Source organism: Danio rerio, chromosome 8, assembly GCF_049306965.1.
Source record: "Danio rerio strain Tuebingen ecotype United States chromosome 8, GRCz12tu, whole genome shotgun sequence".
Lineage (NCBI taxonomy): Eukaryota > Metazoa > Chordata > Actinopteri > Cypriniformes > Danionidae > Danio > Danio rerio.
The window spans coordinates 13,348,834-13,365,144 of NC_133183.1; the positions used below are offsets into that span (position 1 = coordinate 13,348,834).

General features: G+C 34.8%; 1 protein-coding gene across 4 annotated transcripts in view; it reads right to left on the minus strand.

The window, feature by feature from the left end:
* Nucleotides 1-3,286: 3,286 nt before the first annotated feature.
* The window catches only part of rapgef1a (Rap guanine nucleotide exchange factor (GEF) 1a), a 69,099-nt gene continuing 56,074 nt past the window's right edge, over nt 3,287-16,311 (minus strand). For 3 of the 4 annotated variants that reach the window (XM_073910095.1, XM_073910094.1, XM_005166904.6), the window contains 6 exons: nt 14,387-14,481; nt 11,705-11,783; nt 10,085-10,186; nt 9,674-9,771; nt 9,444-9,572; nt 3,287-7,912 (listed from right to left, as the gene is read on the minus strand). In XM_073910095.1, coding sequence (XP_073766196.1) covers nt 7,762-7,912; nt 9,444-9,572; nt 9,674-9,771; nt 10,085-10,186; nt 11,705-11,783; nt 14,387-14,481 — 654 coding nt within the window. In that variant the 3' untranslated portion in view covers nt 3,287-7,761. The remainder of the gene's footprint in view (nt 7,913-9,443; nt 9,573-9,673; nt 9,772-10,084; nt 10,187-11,704; nt 11,784-14,386; nt 14,482-16,311) is intronic. The other variant, XM_073910093.1, reaches the window with a different exon arrangement.

Genomic DNA, 16,311 nt, shown 5'->3' on the forward strand with positions numbered 1-16,311 from the left:
AGTAAGTTCATGACTTGTTAAATATATAGTATAATTTGCTGGTTTTAATCACACAGAATAATATTAAATATAGTTATGAAACAACCATAACATAACCCTTATGTCTTAGGACATCTTTGATTACCTTTTTATTACCTACACCAAATGTTGACTAATGAAGGTACATTTATAACAGCCATTTATTTGTTAGACTACTGTATTGTCAAACCATGTTGCATACAAATGCATTCAACAGACTTACATGCCAGTGCATTGCTGTAGAGGACAAATAAAACACGAAATAGGTGTTTAGAAAGAGTATAGTTTATTTAGTTTGACATGCAAACAAGACAAACTTTCAGAAAACAACCCGAAACATTATAACGCGCTCGCGAATATAACCTGCGGTTGTCTTCAACTGTTGTCTTCAATAGTCCTTATTTGCTCAACAGCTTTGCTGAAAAACAAAGCAAAACATTACAACAGTCAGACAAAGAGCAAAGAGCATAGAATCACCAAGAGGCGACACTCTACAATTTGGGAAACAATAACGCGCTTTTTGAATAAATTAAATAAAAACAAAGCAGCTGCTTTCCATCGCGACAGCAATGAGATCCAATGGACGGCCGATCGCTTTCACTTCAAAATGGCGGAATCCGGGGCTGTTGCTCTTGGTCATTCTAAACTCTTTGCATAAAGTTAAATCATAACAGTTACCATGGTGTCTATTTCAAACTACAGTAAACTAAAGTTTGAAACTATAGTTTAAAATAGACGATGAGTGGGCCTCGCTACTCCCACCCACCATAACCCTCGCAGCGAGGTCCCACTACCGGCCCCCCGTGTTTCCCTGAGGGTCCTCGGGGGTTGTTTGTTCCCTGCCTAGGGCTCAAAGGCCGCCTCGCCCCAGGGAGTGCACGAGAAGACCGGGCGCCAGGCCGTGCCAGTATTCACTGGATGTTGCTCGGCGGCACATTTCGAGCAACAAACACGTAATATTCCTTGCGATGTTACGTTTATGTACGTAAACCACAAGGAACTACAGCACAGACGGGCCCGAGTGAAGCTTCACGAAGCGGACTTCGTGAGATTGGCGTGGCTCCACTCGTACCGTCGGTATTGAACTCACCTTGGTCAAGTACAAACAGCAACACCGAGCGAACTGACAACGCTGACAGAGAGCACACGAGCTTTATAGGAATGCAGATGCAAATTTTTACAAGGCACGTCACTGCTATCTCGTTGTCATGGCGAGCGCTGAAGAGGGCTCACCTGATTGGAGCACACTCGGGAATCTGCGTCACGGCGAGTTGTCGTCTGCCTTACACAAAATTACATTAAATATATTCAATATATATATATATTTTTACATTTTTGGTGCTGTGTAATATTCTGGGATGCAGTAGAATATGGAGACAGATGAATATAATTGGGTATATGCCGAGCTAGTGTTGTTCCCATTTACTTATAAACTTCCGGTGACCGGTTATTGTTTTTTCCATTTTATACGGTTCCTTTTACAGCATTCATGTTGTAATGTAATTAAAATACATTCAGTTAAATAAACTTTGGCATTCATTAATAATTAGTTGTTATTAGTTGTTCAAGCGTAAAACGAGACAAAAGGCCTGGTAAAATAAATGCTCACATTATAAAGACATGGCGGGGAAAATGTAATTTTATGCAGTGCTTCTGGTAAAATCTGAGACCCACTTCATATCGGATATGACTCAGCCAGAGGAGATCGCTGATTTGTAAAGAAAACAGACATTAAAAACGTGCAGATTTTTCCTTTGGCATACAGTTCGCTGGAAGCGCTTAACCCAAGTTACTGGCAAATTAAAAGTCCTATTATTATGCTTCAGCTAAAATCCCAGAATGTCTTTCGAAAAAGAGTACGGGTTTAATCCCGGCATCCTGGCCAAATTTACCCACTGGCCTCTGTCGATCATGGCCTCCTAACCATCCCCATATCATAATTGGCTTCATTACTCTTTCTTCTCTCTCTGTGGAGTGCGGTCTGGTGGAAAATGGCTGCTGTCGCTTCATCCAGGTGGATGCTACACTGGTGGTAGATGAGGAGATTCCTACCCAATATATACCAAACTAGCTAAATTTAATAACAATTTTTCCCCTAAATGCTCATTTTGTACTCAGTATGATGAAACTCTAAACCATTTATTTTGGGAGTGTACTTACTGTAAAGTGTTTTGGGTTGACTTTTCCAATTTCATAAAAAAAATCTTATTTCCAAACGTCTGTATTTCCCCAAAAATTGTATTCTTTGAGTAGATCCTTCTCATTGTAGATTTATTATTGATTTATTGCTTTTTTAAACAAAATTTTACATCCATAAATGTAAATTTTCAAAGAAACACCCTTACTTTTTTTATTTTCAGAAAGGACTTTGAAATTTATGTGAACTCTTTAAAAGACTCTAACAATTACACTGCATTTAAAATGCTTTCTTAGTGTAAATCATTTAAACTTGTTTAATTTGCTGGAATTCTATTTCCGTAGCGCCGGGCCGGATATATATATATATATGCCCAATGGCTCTTTAAAAAATGCCTTTGCCAAAAAAAAATGGCTCTTTGCTAAAAAAAAAAAGTGATGTATGAGTGTGAATAGGAGTGTATGGATGTTTCCCAGTGATGTGTTGCAGCTGGAATTTGAGTCATTGACTTCAATGAATCACTCAAAACAGTCGAATAATTAATTCAGAAACTAAGCAATTTCATGTCTTTATGAACGGATCACTGAATCATGGACTCAAATTAACCACTCAAAACAGTCGAATAATTTAGAAGCTAAGCAAATTCCTGCCTTCATCAATAAATCACTGAAACATTGAATCAAATGATTAACTTAAAAACAGATTCATTCAGAAATAAAAAAAAAACTGCATAGCACTGAAACTTAAAAATGGTTGGCTCTTAACTATTTTTGTTGACAAACAAAAAACAAAAAAAAAGATACACTATTGTGTCTGAAATGTAATCCACTCAATATAAACTGTGTAAAATAAATAATGCAACTACAATAGGAAATATGTTTAAAAAAACTAGCTTGTGTAATGTGATGCATCTTATAAGACATGAGAAACCCACACAGGGATACTTTTGCTTTCAGAACCTGAACTATAGAATCATTCAAACTGTTCAAATAGTGACCGCTTTTACACTCTTAAAGACGATTGTTTTCTTCCTCATTAAATGACACTGTCGATTAAGTCAGAGCACACGTGATTAAAACTCACAAATGAATAATATCACACACCCCCCATCCGCAGTCACACAAAAACAGACAATGTTGATATGTATATTGTTTTACCAGGTTTCACAGGGTTATGTTGTGTACAGAGATACATGTCAGTTGTATGACTTGAATGCAACTGAATCCTCTTCTTCAGACAGTGGTGATGGGGTCTGGGGTCTGGGGTCTTTGGGATTTTGAAACCAACTTCAGTCCAATATGCTCTTAAAAAAATCAGGTTGTCATCATCATCATCATCATCATCATCATCATCATCATAAGAATCAATGCAGGGCTCATTTACATCATGTCCACACGTCAAACCCAACAGTTTGTTTCTCACAATCAACTTCAAAGTGCACAATTGATCACATCTCACGACAACAGAGGAAAATCTCTTCGCAAATGTAAAATCCTTTTAAAAAACAAAAGGAAAACTGCATTATATCAAATAAATCACATTGACACTACCTCTTGAACAGCTTCGAGCGCTTAATAGTAGGTTTCGGATCATGAAGAAGGCTCTGGAAACTCTACAATAATGCTGAAAGAAACTCTGTACCTTGCTGATGTGCAAAGGGGAAAATGTTGAAATGTACCAGACAAACAGTTGTAACAAAATTCTTAACCACAGGAATAAACGAGAATGTTAATCTATGCACATAAATATACAAATAAATACAGGTAACAAAATAAGCACTTTCCCTGATTATTAGCAATTAATAGTAACTGGAAGACAGATTTTAAATAGGCCTCAAAGAGCTGTGATGATGGATTTCATTTGGACAAAAATGTGAAAACATGGCCGTTGTTTGTGCAATAAAATCTGCACGCTATTGTTTCCAAGAAATTCAGAAGCTCAAATCCAGAAAAGTGTCTTTTAGGGTGTGTTCACACTTGCAGTTCAGATATGGTGGTCCATTCTGAACATTATTCATATACTATCCGGAATATGAATCCAGAATACTATCCAGACCAGTATTTATGCAGGCATTATTTTTAAAGCCCGAACAGAACTTAATCATTATCATTTGAAAATCAAAAAGCGTATAAATGTGTAAATAAGTCAAAAAAGCACCAGAAATTCCTTTGAAACACAAACAAAAATAAAGATTTACTGTGGGGAGACACATTTCTAATGCTTGTATTGAATTGAGACAGGTACCATTGTGATTATGATAAAAAAAATAAAAAAAAACAGGTATAGTTGAGAATTCTGTCGCTTTTATTCACCTTATTCTTCACGTATGATCTTGCGCAGCCATTTGAATCATTTTGGCTTGAAACTTCCGCTCTCATTCACGTTTTTAGACGTAAAAAACTGACGTTTTCATTAACTGACGTATTATATTATTCCACTTCGTCTGTAAGATAGTCATGAACACACTTAGTAGTTTGATCGGTTTCTGTCGTTTATTATTCCTAGTTATTTCTCCCATAAGCACCTAAATCGGAAGTTCTAAAATCGCAAAAAACAAAAAAAAAAAAAAAAAAAACGCAAAAACGAGCACACTTCCGCACCGAGGCATAGTTACATTTTGTGATACCATGTCGTGTTTTTTGTTTGTTGTCCACTGCAGGGTAACGCTCAATTGACGAGGCTTGTCTACTGTGTACTTTTAGTACCTCGTACTTTTTTTAGTACCACCTAGGGTGAGGTTTCTGGCAAGCTGTACCATTACAAATTGTGATATAGTTGGCGCCAATAGTGTAGTGATTAAGTGTGTCGACATACCCACTTGTTAAGTCGTGATGTAAGGAATACTGTTTCCGGGTCCATGCTACTTGTTTGAATTGAGAAAATATTAGTTTATGACCACTTATTAAAGTGTTATTTCTATAAAATCATGGTGTACACCAGAATCTCAGTCTGGACAGACACATATATTTATATATATTTATAATATATATATTGCAATCGTGATTTTCGAAAGTATTACATCGCTTTGTAAACGTTTATTACCATGTATATTACCATTACCATATGTTAAGCCTCGCCATAGAGTTTAATATAGCGATTGGACCCGGAATCCGTTTGTGTGAAGTCACACTTAACAAGCGGATAGCACCAAGGTGCTCACGGTGACCCTAGCTTGATTCCTGGCTCGAAGTCCTTCAATCCTTTCCCTTTCTCTTGGCTCCCCATGATTTTCTGTCAATACTCTCCACTGTACCATCCACTAAAGGTTAAAAAAATAAATAAATTGTGAGATATAATGACTGCTTATCACCGAATGGTCTGTGAGAATAGTCACTAGCAGTGTCATTGGATTTGCAACAAGACACCAAACTAATATACTGCATTTAAATAGTTAGCAGCTGCCCCTGCTGTATTGCTGGTTCGCACGACTAAACTATTTTTATATCATCGTAAGGAAAAGACACCTGAAATGGCAACATCATGGTCAGCAGAAGAGGTCCAGAGAGCCAGAACTAGATAGGACGACCCAAAATGAAAACAACGTCATTGCCGAAGAGGCGCACAGTCAGTACCTGGATACCTAGGTTGCTGCCGGAAGCGGTGTTAGTGAGACCAGCAGGGGGCGTTCAACCTGCGGTCTGTGGGAGTTCTAACACCCAGTGAACTGGAGGGAACTAGATACTGCTCAGTACTGCCGTTTTTCAGATGAGATGTTAAACCAGTGGTCTTTAAAAATCCCAGGATGTCCTTCGAAAAAGAGTAAAGGTTCAACCCCAACATCCTGGTCAAATTTGTCTACTGCCATCTGTCCATCATGGCCTCCAAACCATCCTGGTATCATAATTTGTCACCTCTCCACCAATCAGCTGGTGTGTGGTGTGCGGTCTGGTGCAATATGGCTGCTGTCACACCATCCAGGTGGATGCTGTACAATAGTGATGGATGAGGAGATTCCCCCCAATGTGTAAAGCACTTTGAGTGTCCAGGAAAGCGCTATATAAATGCAGGGAATTATTATTATTATCAATAATTCCAGCCACTTTAAGCTGTACTAAACTGCAGTGAAAATGCAAACTGAACCAAGAAAAAAATGAATGAAGCAAGCTCAACCATACAGTACCAAGCAGTGAAACAGCTTTAGGAGTCATTCACATATTGCATCTTTTGCGCACACAAGTTATTTTCAATGGAGTCGCGCGGCTGGTGCACGCATATTGGAAGCGAGGCGGAGGTGGCAGGACACGCTTTTGTTTTTTTCACCTAGTTCTAAAAATGTTAACTTTACAGAATGCCGTGAGCGTACTGCGAGTCAGGAGACAAGAACTGACCGATCAGCTTCATACTCCATATTGAATCTGCATATTTTGGTAGACTTACTTAAGACAAATACAGAGCATGCAAACACTGCAGTGCTTTTGATTTTCTCCATAAAAAAAAAACTTGTATCAGAGCTGATACAACTGAAAACTGTAAAAACTGTTAATACTTAAGGCCAATTCATACATCTCAGACCCTTTGACCTACCCTGACGCACCCCTCAAAAAAATGAAACACACATCGCAACAAGGCGCAAGACCTGTGATTGTTCGGCCTGGTGAAAGGTGATGAGTGTGGGCGGGGCCAAGAGCTTTGGGGCAGAGCAAGGCTGCACTTTTGCTGCTTGTTCAATCTACTTATTAAAAATGAGCTTCAAACAACACGATTCTTATTTTTTTTGGGACAACATAATCCATTTATGTTCAATCCGCTTACAATTGTAAAGAAACAATAAAGTAAACGTATTAAATTTTTGTGGGACAACTCGAAGGAATCGTGCAGTATTTATTACAGTTTTTTTTATGAGTACCACAGAGGAGCTCCACACGGATACCTTTGTTTTGTGTTTATTTTATGATTAAAGTTCATTGAGCCAGTTCTTTCATGAATGAGTGTGAAATACTGCAGCCTTACGCACATTTCCAGCGTAAACTCACGACGATTACTCAACGCAGAATTATAAATGAGGCTTTATTCGCACCAGTTGGTTTTAAAACAAACCTGCCAAGTGTGAACACACTCTTAATATTATTTGCGCAGAACAAACAAAATCGTGAAGTGCTATTAATAACCGCATCGTGACCTATTATCGTCAATGCTCAAAGCTGTTCAATTCAGCAGATAAGCGTACAGCAATCCCTCTAAACCCAAAGAGTCTTAATGTGCATTTGTTACATACAAAATAAATAAATAAAAATATCAGTCTTTCAGGCGCTTTAACACCCAAAGCGCCAGATCGGGAATCACGATTGAACTCCAGATCGCACTGCAAACATCCAGATGGCGAGACGGTTCTGGCATATCAGCGTAAATCCCAGGTTATGATCTCAAAGGATTTAATCTCATGTTTGCTGTCTTGGCGCTGTTCCACTTCAAATGTCCACACAGGTTCAGACGCAGTGCAAGTATAAAATAAAATCTAATCATGTTTTTGTTTTGTTTTTTCTTTTAAAAAATGTTCTGTAAACTGTAACAGAAATACAGTATCGTTTCCAGTCTCGTAGCTGCCATTACAGTAATGTTTGATTGCTGTGTTCTGCAACTTCACCGGAGAGCCGTTTGTTTGTGAGCTATGTCTTTTCCTCTCGCTCTGTTTTTCGCCTGGTGATGTTGCGGGGTTTGATCTTTAAGGAAAGCTCCCACAATGCCTCCTCGGCCAGATGATCACTGAAGTCGTTGAAGAAGGAGACGATGTCATCGTTGTGTTTGAGGTCATAGTGCCTGGAAAGATGAGAAGTCACACAAATGACATTTTAATCTTTCTTATTTGGCCATTAAACACAGAGTAAGGTTTAATTAAGAAAAAAAAACTAAATATATATTTTTAATAAAAATAAATAAAAATAATAGTAATTAGCATGTCAGATTAAATTGATTAGATATTCTTTTTTTAAATAAAGTGTTAATAATGTTTAATTAAATAAAACTAAACCCAACAAAATAAAAAGAATTAGGGAAAAACAAAAAATATATATATAAATAAATAAATAATAATAATAATAATAAAAAATTCTAATTATATATTTATTTTTAAATCAGTTTTCACTGGTTCTCGAATCCAATTGGCTGATAGCTGTGCGATATTCTGCAATAACACATTGTAATCATCTTTGTGTATTACTCCGCCCACATAAAGTGACAGCAGATCAATAAACTCACTACAGTTTGACAAATATTGCAGATGTTGGACAACATAATGTACTTTTGAGTCAAGAATTTAGTTGTTTAGATTTCAACTATGCAGTTTATTTATGAGGATAGTGTCTATTTTAAATATTTATAATTTCGGAGATTCAGCGCGTCGGCGGCCATCAGCCTGTCACACTGAGCAGAGTAAAGACGGTTGATGTTTCGCCACAAGATGGTGACAGAGAGCGCATAATAATCCTTAGGGGAGAAAAACTTGTTTTATAATGTTTTATCAGCTGTTGTTTGAAAATTACACCAAGTAAATTACATTCTAAGTCGATTTCTCTCTTTTGTATGTTGTAGTGCTGTATTTATAACATAGTAATCTGGTGATGTTTGCTTTGCTTCGCTTTGCTTTTTTCATGGTTAATTATTGTGATCTCCCAATTGCAACAGAGAAATACATGGAAAATCTGATTTTCCATTAAACCTTATAATCTAACAATGTGAACAAAATCACCTGTTTTGTCATCACTTTAGACATTATGCTAGAGAATCATTCAAATACTAGCTCTAAAGTGAGATGTGTGAATGAGTTTTTGCTGTTCTGACGGTCAGTCACCAGTGCCAAAATACAGCCATATTGCGATGCTACTTGTGTATACATACAGTGTGTATACATTGCAGTTTAACTGAATAAATAATAAATATCATGAATACTAAAAGAAAAAAATGAAAAACTGAATTTAGAAAGAATATATATATATATATATATATATATATATATATATAGAGAGAGAGAGAGAGAGAGAGAGAGAGAGAGAGAGAGAGAGAGAGAGAGAGAGAAATTGGATAAAACTTTCGGATTTCATAGAACCCTAAAATGGATTTTATAAAGTGAACAAATTTCAAAGTGACAAACATTTTCTTTAACCATAAAATCCATTCAAAAAAATAATTAATGAAAAAAAGGAAAAGATAAAACTCTTGTCACAGGGCTCTATCTCTAATAAAATCAAAAACAAATTTTCACAATCCAAATTAATTACTTACTGAATATAAAAGCTAAATTATTATCATAAATATTATAAATGATATTTTTTATGTTGGTCCGAGTACTCACACTTGCTGGAAACGCCTCATAGTGTCTAAAATATTAAACTGCTGCCAGCGTTTGGAAAAGTTGATCTTTCCTTCAATGTGGTCAGGATTCCCAAGATGCACAAACGTTAAGTCCTGGAGGATGAGACCTCTGCATTTTGTGGAAACATAGGAACATTACACACAGAACATGACAGCTAGATTACAACTTAAAGTGTGTATTTTTCTTAAACGACTGACATCTGTACTTACAGGTACGGTATACATGGAGGCTCCACGTCTGCCAAAGCTGCTCTGTACGCCCGGAAAGAGGACGAACTGTCAATTAAAGTGCAATATTCCTCCAAACCCTGTGAAGACAACATCAGTTACAGTGACCATCATCTGAGAAACAAGGGTCAGTGATGCATAGATGAGACATCACCTGTATGCTATATAACTGCACGTTAACTATGCTTATATACAACAACATTAACTGTTTAAAGCTATTAGTTACAAGTTAATTAGTTAAAGTTATTACTAACTAACGAAATTATAGTATCTAATAACACAAATTTTTCCAAATTTGATTTTAATGCATTAATGTGCATGTTTTGTAAAGCTGCTTTTGAAACTATAATTACTGTGAAAAGAGCTATACAAATAAACTTGAATTGAACTGACCTCAGACGTTTGCTTCTGCCATTCCAGTCTTCTGATAGGAGCTGAATCCAGCGCTGATAATATTGCCAAGTATGAGTTGAAGTTATTGAGCTTCCTTAAGTGCTACATTTACAAAGGGACACAAGTTCATTAAGTTTAGATATAGAAATTAAACAATACAGGGTCACACTTTACATTAAGGTTCATTAGTGAATGTTAATTAATGCATTTACTAACATGAACAAACAATGAACAATACATCTACTACTGTAATGTAATGTAATGTATTTTTTATTTAGTGCCATGTCAGCAACCAAGGCTATCTTCATGGCAGGAATCTTTCAACAATAAATATACAATTTAAAAATCAACAAACAAAATAAAACATAAATTAAATAAGATTTTTTGTGTTAATACATGATAAAAATTCTAAAATCTTTTCTGGTTCCACTTTGTCAAAAATGTCCTTAAAAGAGTTAATTTCATAAAAAGTCCTTCTGGAATCAGTAAAAGCAGGACAGTCCAGTAAAATATGTTTTACAGTAATAGGAGTTTTGCAGCACAAACACTGAGTAGGGTTTTCACCTGGGAGCAAAAAACCATGTGTTATTCTCGTATGCCCAATACGACATCTGGTAAAAACTACTTGATCAAATCGATTCTTAAAATGTCTTAAAATTCTGTGTGAAACTTCAGGTTGAATTTCATGTAATTTATTGTTTTCTAATGCATCCCGTTCCTTTTGCCACTTGTTTAAAATGTAAGCGTTGATAAAAGGTTTCATCTCTGACGGAGGAATTTGGCATTTGTTCACTACTTGCTTCAAAGCATCTTTAGCAGCTGCATCAGCTCGCTCATTGCCTAAAAGCCCGACATGTCCAGGAACCCAGCAAAAAATGATGTGATAAAACTGATTTTGTAGTTGGTGAACTTTAGTTAAAATATTATCAATCAAAGGATGATCATTTGTTGAAGATTCCATAAATTGGAGGCATGATTTAGAGTCTGTGAAAATGATGGATTTCTTTTGTTGTGCATTTTCTATGTACTCCAATGCTAAAAGTAAAGTGCGGGCTTCAGCTGTGAATATGGAGCATTCTTTAGGTAGACTGATTCCATGACTTTGTTCCCCTGTCACCATTGCTGCTGCTACATTACTTTCCATTTTTGAACCATCTGTGAAGATTGGTATGTGCTGAGAGTATTGAGTTCTGATATCCAGGTATTGTTGTTTGTACATATTGGGATGAGTAACTCCTTTCTTCTGGTGTCCTAGCTCCATATTGATTATAGGCATCTTTAAATTCCAGGGAGGCAATGAGTTGAAGTGTATTTGTTTTAAAATGTCCAGGTTTAAATTGAGATTTTGTAAGTGTCATCTACTACTGTATTTGTTCATGTTAGTCAATGTTAGTTAATGAAAATACAGTAGTTCATTGTTAGTTCATGTTAACTCATGGTGCATTAACTAATGTTAACAAGCATGGACTTGGATGATAATAATGCATTGCTAAATGTTCAATTATGATTAATAAATGCTGTACAAGTGTTGTTCATGATTAGTAAATGTATTAACTAATGAACCTTATTGTAAAGTGTTACCCAATACTTTTAGCTGGGATCAATATGCTTAGTTTGTACCTTCATTATTTTGATGAACTTCAGGAGAAGTTTTTCCCGATCCTGGGCTTTCTCCTGCAGGATTATTATGGACCGAACCCTTTAAAAAAAAGATGATAAATAATGTATATGTACAGTTTACTCATTAGCATCCCTAAATATATTTTTTCCTCCATCAACATAATATTTTAGGTTTCAGCTTTCATTAATTCACAAAAAAAAATGTGTTGACCACAGATAAAGCACCTTATTTCCATGATAAAATGGAGACTTATCTTATGTGGGAATATTTTTGGCAATAGCCAATATTAAATTGTATGTGTCAAAATTATAAATGTACTTGGATTTTAATGCATTAGATTGTTTAAAAGGAATTAGTTCAGATTTTAAACTTTAAAAATTATTTCTTCATATTTTTTGGAAGCCAAAACAAATTTTAGATTTTCATATAGCCAATATTTTTCTATCCTAACAAACCATACATCAAAATTATTTATTCATCTTTCACGTGATGTATAAATCTGAATAAATCAATTGATATGATTAAAATTAGTGTTTGGTTTATATATTTGTTATTACATTGGTTAAATATATTATTTAAATTTATGTAAAACTGTGGCCTAATATAATTTAGCATTTAAATTTTATTATAGTCAACTTTGACTAAAATCATGGGCGTCACAGTGGTGTAGTCGGTAGCACGATCGCCTCACAGCAAGAAGGTCGCTGGTTTGAGCCTCGGCTGGGTCAGTTGGCATTTCTGTGTGGAGTTTGCATGTTCTCCCTGTAATTGCCGGTTCATTCCGCTGTGGCAACCACAGATTAATAAAGTCGGTAAGGACTAAGCCGAAAAGAAAATGAACGAATGACTAAAATCATATACAAAAAGTAATTTAAGTTCACTACAATAAACACTGGCTAACAAATGCAAAAACAAACATTATATTAAAGTTAGTTACCAAGGAACTATTTTCATTATCAGTAAGTTTAACTTAAAGCAGGTTAAATGTAAATTAATAAATATATTTAAAAAAAATAAATAAATAAATAGATCACTAAAGTCTCCACTAATAAAACAATATCTTAGGGAAAAAGATAACTGGTCCCACTTTATATTAAGTGGCCTTAATTAATATGTACTTACAGTAAAATTAATAATTCTTTGCTGTGTACTTATTGTGTAAATACATGTTTTTACATTGTACTTATGCTTGAATAAATACCTGGATGTCATTACATCTGTAATTAATTTCTGTAAATACATTTGTAAATAGACTGTTGACCATCCCTTACACCTCAACCCACCCTTAAACCTACCAATACCACCAAACCTGTCCATAACCATACCCGTATCCCAACTCAAGAGCACCACAAGTGTTCTCAAATACATTATCAACCCAGTAAGTACATTGTATTTATTTTTTGATGCCAGTACATAGTAGTTAAGAACAATTAATATAAAGTGGTACCAGATAACTGTATTGGATTAAAAATGTTAACTATACTACTAAATCCATGGTAAATATTGGTGATTGCTGAATTCAAATGCTCTCTAAACTCGATTGTTTCCTCTGCAATTTTCCAGTGAATTGGAATGCTTACTGTATAATGCCAGTTGCATGATCGAGATTAGTCAGTAAGTAAACTCCTTCACATTAAAGGCTTAAAATGTTGCTGTGTTGTTGTTTTTTAAATGAGCTGATAAGTGTGGCTTTCTGTACAAACAAGAACACTGTTTTGTTTTGTTCTGCTTTTGCTGTTTAATCTTTCTCATTTGCAATTAAAATAGCATCTTTTATTAGTTTGACAAATTACAAGAAACACCAGTGTGACTTCTAATAAAATTCAGTTGCATTAACAGAACAAGTTGCAAAATGTGGTCATTTTATTGCAGGCTGGATCACGAAGACTTCAAGAGCACGCTTTATGATATTAAAAGCCTTTCACATTCAAAATTTGACACGAAATTTAAATGCTACTTAATGTTTCTTTGCAATGAATTGTGAAATTTGATAAAAATACTTCTACAACAAATTTCTTTCAGTGTAGTTCATTTTAAAGCTTATGTGAGGTGCTTTGAAACGTGCAGTTTTTATTCGAGGTTTAATGTAAACTCAACTGAAACATGAAGACAGGGCGGGACATACAGTAGCCTCTCCACTTTATCAACTGTTAAATTTCAAAGCCAATAGTGTTTTGTTTTTGTGGTTGAGCTCAAGCGCATCAAATAAAAAGCAAATGAGAAGCGCCTTGAAAAGGGCGGGGCATGTCAGAAACTAGAGAGCATTTGATTGGTCAGAAAATTTGATAAGAAATTGGAGTATGAGGTGATGTTAAGAAAATATTCATCCATTTTGGCAAAATATGACAAACTGCAAGCTTTGAATGTTTGTATCTTCTTAATGCAAATTTTGTCAGTCTTATGGAGCATGTTAGCTTATAGATATCCTTAACATTAACATCTATGAAATTTCATTTTAATTTCACAGAGCTTTTAAATGTCCCCGTATAGACAATACAGTTTTAAAAAACACAAATACACAATAAAAACAGTGTCTTTGTGGGAAATTCTATCAGATTAAGCATTAATATAGACCACACTTGATGAAGGAACGAAAAGCTTAGTGTTCATCTGACTAGATTGTGTCTTCTAGTTTTAAACATTTCTAGTTTAACAGCAGCTTGACAATGGGAGCATCATACCAGTACGACATGTTGTTGAAGTGCTCTGTGAATTGGGTCAGGTTGGGGCTTTTCTCCTCATTCTGTTCTTTTGCCCAAAGTAAAACCTCCGGGATCTGCAAACAAACAGGAAACATATGTCGGCTAACACTCCATCTTTATTAGTCAAATGGCTGATGTGTGATATTAGAGCGATGGCTCCCAGACTAAGGGGCGAAAAAAAGATTTATAAAGCATCACTCTAGTTTGAGGGGTTAAAAATAAAACAGATTGTAATTATAAAACAATTTATTGACAGTTAATGTCACCATTAAAAGAGTGCAAACCTACAGTAATCACTTTCCAGCATTAATCAAACTTCTTACAGAATGTCCTTTCGTTTTCATTCAGACTGTCTGCAGTTTTGTTCAGACCATAGACAGGATCACACAAAATGGAAAGTTCGACTTAGCTTCTTTTTGCCATATTTATTTATTAACATTTTGTGCAGATACAATATAATGTACAGTCGAAGTCAGAATTATTAGCCCCCTTGATTTTTTTTCTTTTTTAAATATTTCCACATGATGTTTAACAGAGCAAGGAAATTTTCACAGTATGCCTGATAATTTATTTTTTGTCTTATTTGTTTTATTTCAGCTAGAATAAAAGCAGTTTAGATTTTTTTTTAAAGCCATTTTAAGGTCAAAATTATTAGTCCCTTTGAGCTATGCATTTTTTCGATAGTCTACAAAACAAACCATCCTTATACAATAACTTGCCTAATTACCCTAACCTGCCAAGTTAACTTAATTAACCTAGTTAAGCATTTACATGTCACTTTAAGCTGTATAGAAGTGTCTTGAAAAAATCTAGTAAAATATTATTTACTGTCATCATGGCAAAGATAAAACGAATCAGTTATTAGAAATGAGTTATTAAAACTATTATGATTAGAAATGTGTTGAAAAAAATCTTCTCTCCGTTAAACAGAAATTGGGAAAAAAAAATAAACAGGGGGCACGGTTCTGCTTTTTCACAACAAAGAACTAATGACCAATGAAAAAAACAATATAGTTATTAAATAACAGTAAATGTAAAAAATAATAAAAAATAAATATATAAATAAAAAAAACTAACAATAAAAGAAATAAATAAATAATAATATTAATGTAAAAATGCTTTATTCCTCTTCTGCTTTAGATCAAGTGTCAATATAATTCAACAAAGTTTTCCATGTTTTGTAAAAAGATTTTAAAGACCCTTTTAATGTAAACCTCATTTTTCCCAAATATAAACACAAAAAATGTATTTATTCATCCGTCATATGAAGGTGGAGATGTTTGTTTCCACTTTGTTTCCACAGGAGAATAAGCCTTAAGTTAAATGTTTTTTCAAAAGTATCAACTATTTTAGACCCAAACAAAGTTTGACTAAGCTTTTATGCAATACTACAGAACGAAGATTAAAAAAACAAACAAACAAACAAACAAACAGATTTTGCGTTCTAAAAAAATTTAACATAGTAAATCTTAGTAGTCAATGTTTATTAATATTTATCAATCAAACTTTTTTGTTGATTTAAAGAGGATTTATTATGCTTTTAACAAGATGTAAAAATAAGTCTTTGATGTCCCTAGAAGTTTAAGCAAAAATACCCCACAAATGTTTTATAACTCTTCGAAACTGCCTTAGATCCATTTTGGTGATGGTCACTTTAAATTTAAATGAGATTGAGCTTTTTTCAAAAGAGGGAGGAGCTACAAATGCCTATGTGTTAGCATAGTGGCAGATTCAAAAAACAAGACTAACGTAATATGCCGATGAGGGGAGATCATCACCAATGGGTGGTTCATTCACCCTCTGATGACGTGTACAAACAAAGAATGTCAATTAAAGTTAATTAAATTGAATTAATTAACTAATGTTGACCATTAGAGGCTGGATTTATCCACACACTGTTGCCA